General features: G+C 48.7%; 1 protein-coding gene across 11 annotated transcripts in view; it reads right to left on the bottom strand.

The window, feature by feature from the left end:
- ZBTB7C (zinc finger and BTB domain containing 7C) overlaps positions 1–19,413 on the bottom strand; it is a 384,618-nt gene that overhangs the window by 119,886 nt on the left and 245,319 nt on the right. For 4 of the 11 annotated variants that reach the window (XM_077975035.1, XM_077975034.1, XM_077975037.1 and 1 more), the window contains one exon: positions 17,535–17,661. The exons of the other annotated variants lie outside the window; for them this stretch is intronic. In XM_077975035.1, the coding sequence (XP_077831161.1) occupies positions 17,535–17,545 (11 nt within the window). In that variant the 5' untranslated portion in view covers positions 17,546–17,661. The remainder of the gene's footprint in view (positions 1–17,534; positions 17,662–19,413) is intronic. 11 annotated transcript variants of the gene reach the window in all.

Below are 19,413 nucleotides of genomic sequence, written 5' to 3'. Positions count from 1 at the left end.
GGAGTGCTGGGATTACACGCATGAGCTACTGCACCCAGCCCTGCTTCGGTAATTTTTAAACTATACCACTGAACTTAATCCAGATTTCCAAACTTCTGGTTGACAGGTTCTTAAAACTGCTGACCCAAGATGAAGCAGAGCAAGAGTTAATTACATGGGACTGAATGAACGGATGAAGGATAACTATTGTTTTTGCTTGAATATGATTGCCAGCTTTCAGGAACCTCTTTTCCTTTTCTCTTAAGCTATCTGTGAACTCACAACAGTTTACATTATATATACACACACACACTCACACACACATACATGTATATATATATACACACACATATATACATATATATATATATATTTATTTATTTATTTATTTATTTATTTTTTTTGAGAGGGAATCTCACTCTGTCACCCAGGCTGGAGTGCAGTGGTGCAATCTCGGCTCACTACAACCTCTGCCTCCCGGGTGCAAGCCATTCTCTTGCCTCACCCTTTGGAGTAGCTGGGATTACAGGCACGCCACCACACCTGGCTAATTGTTGTATTATTAGTAGAGACGGGGTTTCACCATGTTGGCCAGGCTGGTCTCAAACTCCTGACCTCAGGTGATCCGCTCACCTTGGCCTCCCAAAGTGCTGGTGTTACAGGCATGAGCTGCCGTGCCTGGCCAATGATGCTTTTTTAAAACAGAAATGAAGCATTTCTCTTTTTCTCCCTGCCTAACCCCTCCAGAATTCAAAATTCTTTTTTTGAGCAGGGGTGGGGAGTTGGAGGGACAAAGTTTTGCTCTGTCACCCAGGCTGGAGTGCAATGGTGTGATCTCAGCATACTGCAACCTCCACCTCCTGGGTTCAAGTCATTCTCCTGCCTCAGCCTCCTGAGTAGCTGGGATTACAGGCACCTGCCACCACAGCTAACTTTTTTTTTTTTTTTTTTTTTTGCATTTTTTAGTAGAGATGGGGTTTCACCATGCTGGCCAGGCTGGTCTCGAACTCCTGACCTCAGGTGATATGCCTGCCTCAGGCTCCCAAAGTGTGGGGATTATAGGCGTGAGCCATTACACCTGGCCAGAAATTCTTATCAAATGTTCTCATCTTCATGGAATATATTTATTTGCACAAGTTCAATAAGAATCTGTCCTCCTTCTAAAAGGACATGATGGGAAATACTGGTTATATAACCAAGGCGTTGACTGGAATGTCATATTTGAAACTGATGCATTAGATATGACCAGACAGTCTTAAGGAACTGAAGTGGACTTGACGGACCCAGTGCTTACAATACCTTCTAGGGAAAGCCAGCCTGGTACCTGACTTACAGTGTCCTCAGCATTACAGATGAGTAAAGAAGGTCACTTCCTGCCAGGCCCAGGAGGCTTAGGGTATTTTGGGAACTTCAGGAAGAGAAGATTTACCCAAAATCTGTAGGTGCTACAGGCAAAATCTGGTGATGAGTTCTTGCCTTGCCTTCATAGCTTTCAAAGGTACAATCTGAGATTCCTTATGAAAAGTTCCAGCAAAGCAAATTTAAAAAGGCCTATGGGATCAATTACCATTCTTGCTGCACTTATGTAAGTAATCAGGCCAAAGGTAATGAGACCAGCCTTATTTTATAAAGAACAAGAATCTTACTTTGATTATCTTTGAACCAAAAGAGGAGTGGCTATGAAGAGAAATTTTATAGAAATTTTGACAGAAAACTATAGCACACTCTTGTGGGTTATCAGATTCCTGTCCTGTTCATTGGCTATGAGGTTTTCTTATCCACCTATAAATTAGATTAGATCCTGCCAGCTAACACATTCTGTTAGTGCCCACTTTCCCCTTTGCTAGGTATTTAACTAGGAGGAGGAAGGGTAGTAACAGGGATGGGGAAGATGAGGGCAGGTCTATGTGTGTGTGCATGCGTGTGTGTGTGTGAGCGTGTGTGAGCGTGCACCTGTGTGTGCGCGCATGTGTATGTGCATGCGCAGGTGTGTGTGTGTGCGTGCACATGTGTGTGTGCATGTGTGTGCGTGCACGTGCACATGCTCATCTGTATGCATGTATGCTCATGTGGGTGTAATGTGTGAGGAGCCACAGTGAGTAGAGGGTTCAGAAGCTGGGCTGGGTGGCTGACTGCTAGATGGGGAAGGGGTGAGCACAGCAGTTTCGGTGTTATTTCAACACCAAACAGGGCTCTGACACCCTCCAGGAAAGCATCTTCTCTAGCTGGCTGCAGTATACTGAGGCAGAGATTAGCCTCACCCCTAGTGCTAGTCAGTGTGCCACTGCCAGGAGACAGTGAGTACGGCTGAGCCAATCCACAGCTCTTCCCCATCTAGCAATGTGAGGCCAAGACAAACCACCAGGGTAGTAGGTCAGAACAATGACCTTCATCCCACTGCAAGGCCAGTGAGACAAGAACCATCTGTCTTGCCAATAGGCCAAGGTTAGGCTTGTATGATGGATAGGGGAACAGGACAGAACTAGATGGCCCCTACACAGATCAAAACAATGATCAAAACAATGATAACAAAATAATCATAATGGTGGCAAGCATTGTGCTAAGAACTTTACATGCATTATTTCTTCTTCTTCTTTTTTTTATTTTTTTTTGAGAAGGAGTCTCACTCTGTTGCCTAGGCTGGAATGCAATGGTGTAATCTCGGCTCACTACAACCTCCATCTTCCGGGTTCAAGTGATTCTCTTGCCTCAGTCTCCTGAGTAGCTGGGATTAGGGCACGCGCCACCACGCCTGAGTAATTTATATATTTTTAGTAGAGATGAGGTTTCACCAGGTTGGTCAGGTTGGTCTCAAACTCCTGACCTTGTGATCCACCCGCCTCAGCCTCCCAAAGTGCTGGGATTACAGGCGTGAGCCATGGTGCCTGGCCTGCATGCATAATTTCTTTTAACTGTCACCAACAGTTCCATGAAGTCAGTATATTATTATTCTCTTTTCATAGAATGGCCCCTCAGAGCCAGGATCTGAACTCAGGTCACATTTACTGCCTGTAAAAGTCACTTTAAATCCTGGGGAACTGCATAAGGTGGCTCAGAGTATTTTTGGATTTCAAATGCAGTAGAAGCCGGGCGCAGTGGCTCATGCCTGTAATCCCAGCACTTTGAGAGGCTGAGGTGGGCAGATCACCTTAGGTCAGGAGTTCATGACCAGCCTGGCCAACGTGGCAAAACCTAAAATTAGTAGGTTTTATACTACTAAAACCACAAAAATTAGCTGGGTGTGGTGGCATGCACCTGTAATCCCAGCTACTCAGGAGGCTGAGTTAAGAGAATCGCCTGAACCCAGGAGGCGGAGGTTGCAGTGAGTTGAGATCAGCCACTGCACTCTAGCCTGGGAGACAGAGCGAGACTCCATCTCGAAAAAGAAAAAAATACACTAGGAGAAACCAAAGCAAGGCAGAAGGTAGGATCTGTTAAGCTAATGGGGTAAAACAGACTATGGCCTTGTTGGACGCTGTAGATGCTGTTTCAGGGAATCTCAAAGCAGAGCATAAGTAGCTCTCTGTCTCACACAGTTAGCAGATTTACCTAGCAGTAAGTTCTAGGACAAATGCAAATTTGAAGTCCTGGATAAAGGCTTTACATCTCACTGATGAAAAGAAGAGGTGCAAGAGCCTGGATTGTGCCATCTAAGGACATGCTGTGCAAGGACTGAAGCATGGTGGCATTTCTCAGTATGTGGATTTCGAATCCTCTGCTAGAATCTCCTGGGCAGATGCTTACAATGCAGACTCCTGGGCCCCAGTTCAGAGCCACTGAGTCAGAATCTGAACTCCAAATCTGCATTTTTCACAGATCTCTAAGGATGCATGCTGCTGACGTGGAAGAAGCGGTGACAATTGGTAACTGATTGGTTTGGCCTTGCTGGTTAGTGGAACCCTGGTTGAGAATCAGTGCCCCCCTTCAGGTGTGTTGTGGCTGGAGGATGGGAGCAGGAGGAGCTTTTCAACTGCTGGATTGCATCTGAAGCATGTTCACCACACTGATCACTTTTAATGGCTGCATAAAATGCCACCAGTGGACAGAGCATGACATACTTAACCACTCCTCTACTCTGGGACACTGGGGCCCTTTCTATATTATAGCTAACATTAGGATGAACATCCTTAGACATACTGCCCTCATATTTTGAATGACTGCCTTAGGTGAGATTCTTAGAAGGATGAAAGGGGGTGTGAACATATTCATGGTGCCTAACATATAGCATTAAGTTGCATTTTCCACTTAGGCTGACACCTGCACTGTTCAAGAGAGTCCATCTCACCACAGTACTGCCAGCATTTCAGTCTCCTCACTCTAAAGATAAGGAAATGGAGGCTGGATTGTTGAAGCAACCTGTGACCTGCCCAGAGCTACACACCTAGTCAATGCCAGAACTAAGACCAGAACCCAGGGAGTTCTTGTTCATGGGCCAGGGCGTTTTGCCACTGCTGAGTTCTTCAGTCTCCAATCAGACAGGAGGGAAAAATCAAGCTTGGAACACCATTCTCTCTCTGTTCCAATCTCCCTGCCAGCTCTGACTTCACCCGCTGCACTAGGAGCTCACGTTTCCGTGATTTTCGTGGTTTCTCTGCCTTGAAAACTGGGCCTCTCTTCTCTCTGCTCGAGCTCCACATCCTCCCTGGGCCCTGCTCTGATCAGTCAGAGGTCATTCCATACTTGCACCGCAGGTCAGATGTAGATATGCGGGTGGGGAAGCAGTGGGACAAAGGTGAGGTGACAGCCAAGGGGAGGGACACAGGCCAGCCAGCCCCGTCACAGGAGGGAAGATAGTGTAGGAGGACGGGTGGGACCAGTTGACAGTGGGCGAGGGGGTGAGTTGGCCTGCCAGTGTTAGGAGTCTGAATATGGTGGGGAGGGTTTCAGTTCACACGTACCCAGCCACGTGCTACTACTGGGACACAGGGTGTTTACATAGGAGAGCTGGGCTCTGGCTTCCACAAGGTCCTTAACAGGGCCTCTGGTGGACTTCAGAGAATCCTTAGATCCCCAGCTAAACCACATGCAAAACTGTACAAGTATGTAAGCATGTTTCTTTTTCTGGGAGACAGCCCATTAGTATTCATCAGATTTTCAAGAAAGTTTATGACCTCTAAAATGTTCAAAAAAAATTCAGGTGAAAGGCAGGTTGTCTACTAGAACTATAATCTGTTTGTTGTATGAATTATATATTGTTTTACCTATGGTAGGGAAAGAGAAAATAATCATAGGTGGCATTTCTCAGATAGATGATTGATAGATAGATGATAGAACAGATGACTGATACACGAATAGAACAAACAAATCTACATTTAACAAATAGGTACCATAAAGAATCATTATTCATGCCACCTACATTTCTTATTTTTCCACTGCATGAGAAGAAGATGGTGGAGCTGGGAGGAGGCAGGAAGCCTGGTGCTGAGGTGTTCAGAGCCACTGCCCTCCGCAGATGATCAGAGGCAAAGATAAAGTCTTGGTGTAGTGATGAAGTCAGTTAGTGGGAAAACGGGATTTGGTTTCGCAACTTTTCCAGAGCTGTCTCTTGCATAAGATGGGACACACTTGAAAATAATCACGATGAGCCCTTATTGAGCACGTAGTGGGTGTCAGGCACTGTGCTAAGCGCTTTGCAAGTATTATCTTGTTTACTTCTCACCTGGTGGTTTAGGCAGCACTAGAACTTCCATCTCACAAGGGAGGAAATGCAGGCCCAGGGGTGTTAAGTCACTCTCCCCAAAGCAGACAGCTGTGAGTGGAACAATGGGTACCTGAAGCGAGGCAGGGTGGGTTCCCAGCTGGGGCTTCTGGTGCCTGGGCAAGGTACAGCCTTTGAGAGCAGTCATGTTGGGATGTCAGAATCAACCCCATCTTTGTCTTCCACAAAAGGGCTGGACTCTGAATATCAAAACTCTCCTCTTCCCTTTGCCTTTAAAGGCATAGTGAAGCACATACAGTTGAAATTATCCAGGCTAATTGTTCATTAGATGTTATTGAGCATCTAATATGAGCCAGACAACGTACAAAAGGCTTTATAGTCATTTTCTTAATTTCACCATTACAACAAGCTTTTAAGGTGAGGATTAACATGCCCATTTTACAGATGGGGTACTAAGGTACAAGGAAGTTTAGAGGAACTGCCTGAGGTCAGCTAGTAGAGGGAGGGGAGCTAGATTGCACCCACTCTCTTTCTGCTTCTCTGCCTCTCCCTGGGTAATACAGGGTACAAAGGTACAAGGGGATGGCTTCCTTGTTGGGGTCTGCATGATGATTAGGGCATGAGAAAGACCCAGGGAGCTTCCTGCCATGGTCCAAAGGAAAAAAGGGAAGCAAGGAAGAAGGGAAGAAAAGAAAACATGGATGAAACATGGGCTATATGTCAGGCAGTACCAAGATGTTGATGAACGATCCAAATATATTGCTGCAATTTCAAAAGTCTTACAAAAGAGGGGCACTGGCCACTGGGCATAGGCCTGTGAATTGGTCCACCCCGAGCCATTCACTCCAGGATACACTCAGAGGTATGACTACGTCTTTCTGGAATTTGGCCGTGTTCTTTGAGGTCAAAGCTCCTGGCCTCATGAAATGTTCTTGAGAGGTTCAAGTAAATATGGGATACACACTTCGTGAAAATGGTGGTTCCCCGAGTCCTTCCCCTCTCAGGGTTTTGAACTTGGTTCTGGAAGCCCCAGGGCCTAGAAGGCATGAAGCACAGGAGGCTGTAGGACTAGCCAGCTCCCAGGACAGGGTCAGGAAGTGACTAGTGGACAGGGTGATGGCTGTGGCTCAGGGTCATGGCTGGGAAACTCGGAAAGGGAGGACTCTGAAAACTGTGTCAAGTCCAAAGGCCAAAGCTGGATGCAGAGTCTGAGAGGCCTTTGGCAACGGAACACATAGCCCGTGTTCCCAGTAAGCAAGCAAGGGTTAGGGCTGGGCACAATTCTGGGCATGCGGCCCTGTCACCTGGGGTCCTGACAGGCAGGCATGACCAGGGGTCACAAATTCATCTGAACGGCCAAGAGGTCAATCTAGGTAGGAGGAAGCGGTCTGAGGACAGACCCTAGCTCTCACAGATGATCCAGAGCCTGAGGGATACCTGAGCAGGAGAGGAGCGCTCTGCAGGCAGGGGCACAGCCCTGGGACTGTTCTCTGGCACAGGACAAGGTCTGAGCTGTAACCAGGAAGAGCAGGGGAACCCCAGAGGATTGTAGCCATTGACTGCATACCAAAAGCAAGACCATGCCTACAGCCGTCATTCTTTCATGGCAGTCTCCAAAATCTGCCCTGTTCAATTCTTTAAGGGTTCCCTCTCCCGACTTAACAGTCCCTTTGGGTCTGGCATTTTCTTTCATTTTAGAAAATAAAACTTTGTGCTTCTTAAGTCTTGAAAGCAATATAGACACCTTATGGAAAACTTGATGTGTCTAGGACCCTATTATAAAGGCAGTTTTTTTACCCTGTCTTCTTCACTAGCCATTTTATAGTGAGCATCATCTCATAATGCACTCGCCCTCACCCTCCATCCCAACCTTTCCCACTGCCTCATTTGAAGTCTTACCTGCAAGTGCCCCTGGCTGGCATCTGGGTCCTTGATTAAATGAGTCATACTCTGAGCTATATTGCCACTGCTAAACGCTCAAGTCCTAGTCTCTTTATGGGAATTGTTTAAAAGATCTGAAGAAGTCAAGTCTGCATAATAGGAACCCAGAGAAACTCTCACTAGCAATGCCAGTCCTTACCCAGTGCTGCCTCCTAGAGCCCCCAAATGTGGGAAGAGCTGGTGCGCAACTGAATTCTCATTAGCAGTCCCTTACCCTATATTCTCATTTGCCATCTGGTCCCATGTAGGCTTGGAAACTAGAAAACCAAATGTAAAACTGTGCATGAAATAGGAGCAAATAGGCCCCATGTGACAAGGGCCCCAAGGGAGTGTGTTGGGGTATGTATCCTCTGATCTCTTTTGTCACAGGAACATTTGTCCTATGTTCCAAAGAAAAATTATTTTATTTTTCTCTCAGGTTCTTGGCTCTGTCCCAGATATAGGAGGTAGCCAAATAAATGAGGATTCCCTGTAACTCTAATATTCCTTACACGTTATATAGGGTTTTATTTCTTTGAAATGTAAACGATTTCCTTCTCAGTGCTGTAACATTTTTTTGATGTGGTCATCTCATTGAAGGAAGGGGATGCGCCTACATTCTATATTTCACTCCTCCGGGCAGGCTGAAAACTACCACTGATTTAGTGCAAACCAATCTAGGGTTAGACTAGAAAAACCAGATTTTTAGATTTTACTTTATCTCAAATTGAACTGTGTGACTCTAACTGGGTTGGAAATAGAAGATTACTCAGACTGTCAAAGTTGCTGGGCCCTTCACAGACCCTACAGACCCATACTCTCACTTGACCCCTATGGAAGGAGGGTGAGCCCAAGGTTACAAAAGAAGCTGTTGGCTAATCTCCTCCACAAGAGACCTTATGAAATGACTAACAACATCCTGTGTAGGAACGCGTGCATTTAAAACCCACCTTATTCCTAAAAGGATTTGAGCCAGCTTATAAATGCACCTAAAGGGCAAGGTAAACATACGTAAAAAATAAGGAAGAAAAATGGGGCAAAGGAAAAGTAAGAGGGAAGATGGAGCCAGGATTCAGGTCGCATTCAAGATGAATCCAACAAGACCTGTGCACGTGACACGGCATGGCAATAGACTTAGTACTAAGATGCTGGCAGCCAAGAGGAGGGTGAAATATGCTAGCCCCACAGAGCTACGCTTTTTTTGTTCTTTAGGTCTTATCACTAACCCACAATACGACCCTTTTCTTTTGAGGCATGAGTTTTCCAGTCTGTCAAATGGGCAAATCCTGCCTTGTAGGATCTTTGTGAGGATCCAGTTAGAGCTTGTCTGTGAAGGAAGGCACTCGAAAAGTAAAGTGGGATACACACAAAACTGATCATTTCATTTTCTCGGCTGTGTCCTTGCCATGTATAAAATACTACTCACTTTCCATTGGCTGGTGGAGCCACCAGATTGAAGCTACTATCACTGGTCAAAGTTAATTCTGTATACACATTCTTAAGAACATCAAACACTGCCCAAACAATGGGAAGCCTCATGACACTTCCTGCGCTCAAATTCCATCCATTTCCCTCATTACACCTTTTTCTCTTTCCTTGCTACAACTGGGAAAAATTAAGGTACTTAGAAAGGAACAGCAGGGAATGTCAAATTTAAGTAAATTTAAGTTCCCCTAAGAACTTTTTTTTTTTCCCTGAGAGCAAGTGATGTTGGATAACAGAGAGGAAAGACCAGGACTGGGGATGGAGAGTCGACTCCATTAGGGATCTCTCTGGCTGCAATTTGGCAGGCACTGTCCCTGCCTGTCACTCAGAGGCTTTCCCCAGCCTTTAGTGTTGGTGGTGGAATAAGGCATCTTCTGAACACAGGCCATAATTTTAGTTGAGAGTGAACCAGTGGTCCAGGGTAGGTGAGCTGTGATTCCAAAGGGTGGGAGCGGGTACAGCCACCAACCCTGGGCAAGCAGGGTTCTTCGGGTGACCTTAGACAGCTTCCTCTATGTGGCTTTTGCCTATAAACTGGGGGTACTCTGAGAAGAGCTTTTCAATAAATAAAAGCATTAACAGCAAGAAGAATCATATAAATAACATAGCAATATAAATAGCATAGAAATAACATAGAATAATATAGACAACAGGTTTGGCTTGGGGTTGAACATGAGAAGGTTGCTACGGGGAAAGGGGTCCAGAAATGTCCTTGGGAACTCACTGGTCCTGCAAGGCAATAACAGCTGCCAGAGCCTGCTGACTGTGGGCACATGAGGAAACGGAGACGAACCAATCCCAGCTGGGAACATAATCAGATAAGAAGTGGTCTTCCTGTCTGCGGAGCCCTTCGCACTTCTCAAAGTGACCATTTGACAGTTAATATTATTCTCCCCATTTTACAGAGGAGGAAACAGAGACCCAGTTGGTTACATTACTTGTCAAAATGGCAAGAACCTGGCAGTCCCAGAAGAAAGGCAGCACTTAACAGCAGGGACTCGAAGGCAGACTCTTCATCCTGGCTCTGCCATCACTCACTGTGTGACGTGAGGCAAATGCTTTAGTCTCTCGCTGCCTCAGTTTCCTCATCTGTAAAAGCTGAGTGGATTACCTGAGCTAATATCTGTAAAGTGCTTAGAACACCCGCTGACATATATCAGGTGCCACATAAGCACGCTAAAATAAACACATCAACTCCTAGTGCCTGCCTCTGCGACTCCCAAACCAAAATGGGCCAATGGCAAAATGCTACATGTGTGCCCCATCCTGTGGGAGAAATTCAATCCCACTCAATATCAACTAAGGGTGGTCATTTGGGGGTGGAAAGAGAGGACAGGGCTTGAGGAAGGTGGGGAACAGGTACTTGGCAAACATCCTAGATGCCCTGGGGACCGTCCCTGCTTCCTCTCTCTTTGAGGACTTTGCCAAGAAGGAACACACAGGCTGGATAAATCTGTGCCAAGCAGGAACAAAATGGTATCTGGTCTGGACAAGATGACAAGTTAAATATGCCCAGTTTACCACCAGGGGCAAACACTGGCTCCCAGCCCTGTTCCTCCTTTTTCTCTTTGCTTTTGGTGGATTTGTTTTTGTGGCTGCCAAAGGTGCCTATCAGGAACGACGGGTGATTTGCTTTTGGGCAGGGCTGTGAAGATGTCAGGCAAACAAGTTACCTTTCTCATAACTCTGGCCCTCGCAGGCTATAGGATGACTATGACAGAATGGTGCTTCCTGAAGCCACCGGCACATACACACAGGTGCTGGGTCTAGGATCCAGGAGTCCAGCTTCTAGCCCAGCCCTGCCTCTATGGGGCTGTGTGTTCTTGGGCAAATACTTCTGCCTCCCTGCTCCTTACTGTTCTCCTCAGCAAAATGAGGGTCTTGGAGGGGTGTGGTGGGGGTGATGAACTTGAAAGACCTTTTTGGCTCACATCTGTGAGTTTAGAGGAAGCATTCTGGGGCCAGAGCTGCAGAATTCTGAATGGCTGTCGGGTGGGCCTACCTTCTCCTAGCTCCTAGGCCCTCTTCTGCAAGACTCCGTTTTTATTATTGATTTGGCAGTGCAGAAGAGAGTCCTATGTTCCTGGCTCAGCCCTGGTGGAAACAGAAGATAGACTCCAAAAGCAGAGGATGGCAAGTGAAGTGTGTCAGGCATGGCCTTCTTTACCTCGCTGCCCTGTCCATCCATCTCGAGGTTTTGAAGGCACCTGGTTTTACTGATAATCTGGGGTGAGCATGAAGCTGCTGGGGGAAGGGAGGAGCTATAGGGGCTGAGGAGATACAGTGTAGGGGAAGGGGATGAAGGCCTGGCCAACTGCTTCACTTCCATCTTTCTCAGCTCCTTCCTCAGAGGGGCAGGGGAGGCAGAGAGTCAAGCCCACTCCTGACCTCAAGGAGCACAATCACATTCCGTGTTTTCCTTTCCCAAAGAGATCAGAAGCTTCTGGAAGGGTAGGGGTCCTGGCTTACCTTTTTTTTTTTTTTTTTTTTTTCCTTTTCTATTCCCCTTGTCCTAACACATAAAGTGCCTGCACATGTGGTGGTTAAGCACACCGACCCTAGAGTCAGACTGCTCTGGTGTGAATCCCGGTTGTCTTCTACTTAACCAACCTCAGTTTCCTTGTCTTTAAAATGGGAAGAATGATAATTCCTACCTCATAGGGATCTTATGAGGATTCAATAAAGTAATACTTATAGGACATTTAGCACAGGGCCTGGCACTAGGCAGGTGGCCCAGAAAAAGGCTTACCAAGATGAATGGAGCTGAATTGCTTCTGGTCAAAATTCATCATCACAAGAAAGTCACATGCATATTCCTTTCTTGCTACTACAAATCACGCCTACATTAATTTATTCATCAGCTCTGTGTCTACAGATGGTGCAAAGATCAGCTTTACCAAAGCCAAGCTCAACTCTCCTAAGTTTCAAAATCAGTGAGGTTCCTGAACTTCTACTACATGCAAAATATTATTTTAATCATTCATTTCAGCCTCTTTCTTCTCCAAATACTTTAATAAAATTGGTAATTGTAGCCTGAATGACCCAAATTCCTCCTACTTTCACTTTTTACCAAAGTGCTGCCCCCATCCCACGTGCCATAGCAGCCAATGCCCAGCAGGCAGGACCCCAGAGGCACGAACATTAGGTTCCCAGAGCACTGGGCAGCCCAGAGCCCAGGGGGCCTCCAGCCCCCAGAAATGCTGGATCTGTGGGGCTGTGGTCTCTTCACACAGTGCCTGGCAGGGCTGTAGGATGACAAGAATCCCTGCAGGAACAGACATGCCTTGGTCTTTTGCAACCTGTTCAGATACTGGTTGAGGGTAATGAATGGAAAAGAGTCACAGCATTAATCGCTCTGATCTGGAGTTGCCAATTTGGCTCATGCTTGGACCCACCTCCAGACCCACAGTCTCTTCCCACACAATGACTGGGCTTGCTTGAAGTGACCAAAGATGATGCCAGGCTCCGATGGGGATCACTGCTGGCCAACTACCCGGGAGAAACATTTCGCTAGCACACTCAGTGACAAGGAACTAGAATCCCAAGCACCGTGGAAGCCTCACTTCTTCCAAAAGATGCATTAATCCAGCCCTCTTGCTGAGGGCTTGTTCATGCATCTCACCAGTACCTACTGATCAACTACTCTGTGCCACACAGGTGCTATGCTAGGTCCCTAACATGGAGCTACCCTAAAATTAAAACACAGTATAACAGCAGGCACACTGGGATGAGGAGCTAGGAGGCTAGTTCCAGCTCTGCCACTAACAAGTAGTGTGACCTTGGGCAGGTCATCTCCCTCTCTGGGTCTCAAGGACCTCATCTATCAAACCCAGGACTGGGCTGAGGATGCCTGTGGTCCAGCTGTTAAAGATCCTGGTTAAATAAATAATAAAGATCCCGGATCTATTAAATAACATCCCTGATGTACAAATAGTGGCAGTCTTGATCAAAGAGCTCCAAGCTTGTAGAAAACACAAGCTCAGCAACCTACCAATCTCCCCTTTGCCATGGTAAGGGCTCCTGTTTGCTACCTGAAAATGTAAGAACTCACAGCCTTGGGATGAGTGAGAAGCTGAACTGGCCGCAGGGAGAGTCACCTGGAAGGGCAGTGGCAGTCTGAGGGGGGCCAGGTGGCCTTCTTGATGTGATATGAGGGATCCCTGAAAGGCCTCCCCTGCCCCAAATAGCTGCTCCCTATCCCCCAAATCTAGGGTCCTGCATCTGGAATTCCACCATTTGAGACAAAAGTTGGGTTTTTTTCCTTTTCTTTTTTCAGCGCGGGGGGCAAGGGGCGGGGTGGTCTTTGATTGCAGACACCTTCAAGCAAAATACACACAGCCATGAGAAGTGTGTGGTTCCCACCCTTTTAAGCTTGCCTGGGTCTTCCCTGCCTGCAGCAGGGGCCTGGCAGCTTGTGGGCCCTGGGTGCTTGGGGCTGGAGGAGTCGGGGGGGCACCCAGAAGGGACCCTAAAGGGGTTGCGGGGGAGGGAGGGCCTCCTGGGCCGACTCAAGGTCTCCTTCACCAAGTCCCAGAGGGCCTGGGAGACGGGGGCAGGGAAAGAGAAAGAGCACGTGCAGGATTTGAGTTCTCCAGGAGGGCTGGGAGTGGGAGAGTCCAGGGAAAGAGCCGGTGCCTCCCTTTGGCTAACCGATCCCTTGGAAGAGCCAGCTCAGAGAGCGGAGGAAGGGAGGGCGGGTCAGGAGACAGGGTGGGGCCTGGATGAGAGGAAACTGTAAAACCAACCGGGCGGATTCACGAAAAATTCCCGAGCGTGGTGAGGGTAGAGGGTGCTGGGCAGCACCCCAGTTTGCCAGGCCCACGCTCCTCCAGTTGCCCGGCCTGTTCAGACTGGTTTGCCCACCTTTCCCTCCCTGCCAGCCCCCTCCGCCTGATCTCTGAGAAAGCAGAATCCGGGACATGAAGCAACCACAGCCGCTCCGCCCGGCCACTAGCGCCCCGGACTCCGAGCCCGCCCGCAGCCCCCTTCCTGCGGCTTTCACTCCGCTGCCCTGCCCGGCCCAGGCGCTCCGCCCCAGCCCCGTCCCGCTCTGGACGCCCCACCTCTAGCCCCGCCCTCCCCGGGCGCCCCGCCCGCTCCCTCCCCTCTGCGTCCCCGCGGTCTCTGTCTCCTCCCGCGGGAGCCGTGGCCCTCCCCCCGGGCACCCCCGGCCTGCACCCCTCCCTCTGCGCGCCCCTCCCCTCGGTCGCAGTCTGTTTCCCGGGCCTCTCCTCCGCATTCTCACACGGCTCCAGCTCGACCTCCCCACCCGCCCGCCTCCCCGGGAGGCCGCGGCCTGGCGCTGCACCGCCCCTGCCCACGGTTACCCGGTTACCGCCTGAGAGGCCGGCGCCTGCCCGGGCGGGCAGGACCCGCACTGACCCCGCAGGGGGCGAGGCGGGGCGGAGAGGAGCGAACGCAGAGCCAGATCCCCCCGCCGCCGCCGGCCGCCCACCCCCAGGCAGGGCTTCGTGCCAGACCCGGCTGCCGTTATCTGCTGGGTGGAGGGCAGTGCCAGCTGCAGGCGTCTCCGAGGCGCAAACACTACCCGTGGCCCCAGCCTCCTTCCCTGCAGCCTTCTGCCTTCTACCGGAAACAGCCACGGGGAGCCAAAGGAGGATCCAGCAACAGGAGGGAGGCAGGGGCTCCACCTCAGAGGCAGGGCCACACTGAAGCCCAGCTCACTACCTGCTGGGTGACCTTGGGCAAGTGACTTCTCTATGCCTCAGTTGTTGCATCTGTAAAATTGAGAGAGTAATAGTATTCACCTCACTGAGTGTTGCGTTTTGGTGCCTGGCACATAATAGGGACTTCATAGACAGTAGTTACTATTATTACCTCTTCCCCGACATTTGGGGTTTGGCAGAGGGCTACATGGTCACTAAGGATCTGTTAAGCACCTCCTATGTGCAAGGGAGGTCACATGGTATGATGCAGGAGTCTTGGAGTTAGATGTGGGGTTGAATCCAGGCCCTGTCACTTCATAGCTGTGTGTGACCTTGTAGAAAGTCTGTCTCCTGTCTGAGCTGAAGTTACCCCACAGGAAAATAGGGACCGTAATGCTCATCTTCCCGGCCAATGCTGGATTCAATGAGATAATGTACAGGGAGTGCCCAGGGCAGTTCTCAGCACACAATAGTGCCTCTCAGTAAATAAGAGACGCAGGATGGAGAGGACAGGCTCAGTTTCTGCTACAGAAGAGCTCTGGGCAGGTAAGACCTATGGGAGAAAAATGTCACTGAAGAGGATGAACGTTAGGTGCTCAGCATGAAGTCAGTAGGAAGGGCTGAGGGAGGGCAGGCCCTCCTGTCTAGGAGAATGAAACTGCTAAGGGTGGGATGGCAGGCACTGGTGGAGAATGTTTCCGAATGGGGCCCGTCGGTCCTCAGTGAAGTGGCAGCCACTGGGCCTGAGAAGGGATGTAGGGGTGCTGGAATGACTGATGTCAGCATCTGCTTTATTGGAGAGGCCCCAAAGATGGCTTGGCCATCTCTCTCCCATCCTGACAGGAGAACAAAATGAAAAGGACAATTGGAAAATGAGCCCTGAGTAAAATCTCCCCCCTTTATAATGACTGTGAACGTGGCCAGGCATGAGCATGGCCCTGGACTGTGGCTGTGTGACTCTGAAGCTGGGTTCCCTCATCTGTAAAATCGTGGCCCGGCCAGATGCTTTCTAGGCCCCTGAGCTCCTCCCTTCTTGAAAGCAGCATTTGCTCTGATCCGTAGCAATGTGGGGGAGAAGCCACTCCTAGAGGGTGCAGGGCCCATCTTCATCCCATCACCCATTCCATGAACTGGCTGGGAGCCCTCTTGAATGAAATGGAAATGAAGTGGGGCTTAACAGTGGGACAGCCTCCCCAAAGCAGCTCAGGAAGACCAGCTGTCCCACTGAATGTGTGATTCTGAGAGCTGGAATCAGCCTTTCAAGCAGATGTCCAGCCCTCTTACTTACAGACAAAGAAACAAAGCCTAGAGAAGTGAAAGGACTTGCCCAAGTTCATGTGTCTCTTGAGAGGCAGAGCTACCTTTCAACCCACTGCACCATATTGCTTCAATTAATTTCACTAACAGCGACAACAACAACAACAAAAAACCCAGTAAGCTGGTGACCAAGGCCATCCAAAGTCTCTTTGAGTCCACTTCACGAAAGCAAAATGGAAATGCCTTAGCTTCACTACCAGATAAGAAAGTGCTTTAGGAAGTGAGAACACTCCAAGCAGCCCAAGAACTGCCACAAACAGTGTCCGAAGCTGGAGGGGGTTAACTAGGTGGGCAGTTGGCAGCGGTTCCTGCCAGGTCAGAGGGGATTTGCCTTTGTGATCAGTACTGCAGGCTCCATGAAGACAGTCCAAGGACACTGGGCTCTGATACTAATATGCATTTTTATTCTGCAATAATTTTCATACTGAGTTCAAGAGGCACCAGCTCCAAGTACATAAAACCAAATCAAATTAAATTAATTGATTTTATTGAAACCTGCTGCAGTTGTATTCAAGCCCACAGCCAGGGGCATGACCCTCATGAAATACCAAAGGGGCTTTTGAAATAATTAAATTAATCACACCCTGGGCTTGCTCCTGGACTCATAGACAGGCACATACCCGGGCCCAGCAACGAGCAGGAGAGGAGCATGTGGCCGCAACACAACCACAAAATGTGGTGCTGCCTAGGGGAGCTGAAGACTCAGACTTCTCATTCCAGGGTAAGCCTTTGTTCATGCTCTTTTGGCAAACATGCACATACACACACTCTCACACTAACCCATACACACAGTCACAACACCACTCATACACACACACACACACATATATATACACACACACACACACACACACACACACACACACACTCATCTGCTAGAATTCCCTTCTCTCTCCCTGCCTACCCACGGTTCAGATCAAGTGCTCACCTCATGATCCTCCTTCTTTAACCCACCAGGACCCCTCCAGCACTTGGATGATGCATTTTCTTGTTGGCTGCTGTTTCATAAGCGCTTTTTTTGCATCTCTAAGTAAAGGCTAGTAAGCCCCTTGAATGCAGAGAATGGGCCTCCCTGGCTTCTCTGGATCTCTCAGAAAGCTCGGCATAACCTAGAGTATGAATAACTTAACCATTGTAAGTGCTATGCATTTGGAAGGAGCTCGACATTTATTAAGCACCTACTGTGTGCTAGATACTGTTCAGATGACTTTAGACATATTAACTCATTTAGTCCTCACCATGAGCCCCCACCCCCGACATCCGACCAAGTTGTAATTGTTGTTGTCCTTATTTTACAAATGAAAATAGAGAGACACAGAAAGGTCAAGTAGCTTGCCTGAGGTCACCCAGCTGGCAAAGGGAGCAGGGGTATATTACTTCTTAGGAAATCTTAAGCCAAAAAAATTCTATACATCCTGTTGCTGATCAAGAGGTGGATCACCTTGTGCTTGAACACATTCCTACAAACAAGTATGGTTACAAAATCCCAGCATTACAGGGACACTCACCAACCCTTCATTTTACAGAGGAGGAAATTTGCAGTCCAGGAAGGGGAGGGTTCTTGTCCCAGGTCACAAAGCAATTTAGAGGAGAGCTCCCAGCCTCCTGTTGGCCCACAGCTCAGAGCAGCTCTGCCTGGGAGAAATGTTACTGATTATTCCAGTTCCTCCTGCATTCGAATATAAGACAACACTCCGATGTAGCCCGTCCTTCAGAGACAATGAGTGTCCAGTGATGAGCAAGAACTGCCCCGCGGAGCTGCCCATACTCTATGGCCCAGGTCCTCCTCTGTATTCAAGGAGCAAACTTGGGCAGAGTGAGGGGACCTGGCCTTGTTAGGGATCAGACTCCCAAACTGCAGCCTCATCAGCACCTGCTCTAGTCCTTGTTGTAACCTGCTGGGACACCTTTGAAGACAAAGCCTGTCTTGCTGTCCCTGTTGTGCAATGAGCTTTCGAAAGCCCCTGGCCCTCACCGCCGCTCCCCCGCAACCTCTGCTCCTTCCACACCCCACCCACTACCAAATGCTATGCCCTCAAGGTTAACTTCAAAATAAAGCCCTGGAGTCCAGCCAATAAGAATCCCCTCCCTGGCTCTGAGAACTTGAGCTGCGTAGTAGGAATGGGGAACTTGAACATCGGTCCCTCTTTGCAGGGTTTGCACAGCTCTGTGACCAGCACACACATTCTCTGCCACATAAGCCTCATTTTACAGATGAGGAAACTTGGGTAAGGGGTGGGGAGAGGCCTGCATGTCGAGCTAGTAGGGCCTGGATTCAAAGCTGGATCTTTCTTTCCCTCTTTTTAAAATGACCAACTATTCTTATTAACAGTATGGCATGCCTGTCTGGCACACTGCATAATACATTTTTCTCAGATTTTTTGACTGAGCTCTTTGATTGCCTCTTCATAGGAGAACAATTTTTTAAAATTGTGGTAAATGTTTATATTTATATATGTGTAACATAAATGTTATTTTAACCATTTTAAGGCAAAATTCAGTGGCATTAAGTACATTCACAGTGTTGTACAATCATCACCACGATTTCCAAGACTTTTTCATCAACCCAAGTAAAAACTCTGTAACTGTTAAGCAATAACTTCCCAACGTTCCCCTCCTCTGAACCTTGGTACCACTAATCTACTTTTCGTTTCTAAGAATTTGCTTCTTCTATTTATTTATTTGTTTGTTTATTTTGGGAGAAATAAGAACACTGGGTAGGAAGAATTTGCCTATCATAGATGCTTCATAGAAGAAGAATCACACAATATCTTGTTGCCCTTTGTGTCTGCAGAGTCAACTCTCTTCACCAGTAAGCTGGACTTCTCTGCTTCTCAGGCCCCCGGTTTCTCCCTGCCTCCCTCCCAGGGATGCCGTTGGGGTGGGAGTCCCGACATGAGTGATGTCATCACAGGGAGGGCCAGTCCTATGGAAGCTCAGGGTCCCCGGTCTCCAGCAGGTAGAAGCACCTGGCCTGGTCCTGAGCGTTACCGACAGGACCAATGAAGCAGCATGTTAGGGGGCAAGAAAAAGGAGTTTCCAGCAGGCAGATGGGGCAAGGAGTGACCCCCAAAGCGTCCAGGGGCCCGGGCACTACACTGCCACAGGTGGCCAGGGCGAGCCGTAGATGGACCATATTGGGCACATTTGGTGATGGTTTTGCTGAAGTGGGCCTGGAAGCTGCTGTCCACACTGGAACAAGCCTCTGGCACCTAGTGGGCGCCTCCTGAACTAGAAGGTGGCTCAGTTGTGTTGTCCTTACTGGATGGGGGGAAGTTGAGGCTGTTTCCCCACTCACAGCCCCCGGCCCCGGAAAGACGCCTCTTCCTCTGACCTCAACCTCAGCTGGAAACACAGAGCAGAGCCTGCTCAGCCCCACCCTTCTCT

Source organism: Macaca mulatta, chromosome 18 (genome assembly GCF_049350105.2).
Source record: "Macaca mulatta isolate MMU2019108-1 chromosome 18, T2T-MMU8v2.0, whole genome shotgun sequence".
Lineage (NCBI taxonomy): Eukaryota > Metazoa > Chordata > Mammalia > Primates > Cercopithecidae > Macaca > Macaca mulatta.
The sequence above is the reverse complement of the archived record's forward strand: the minus strand, read 5'-3'. Positions and strand labels throughout refer to the sequence as shown.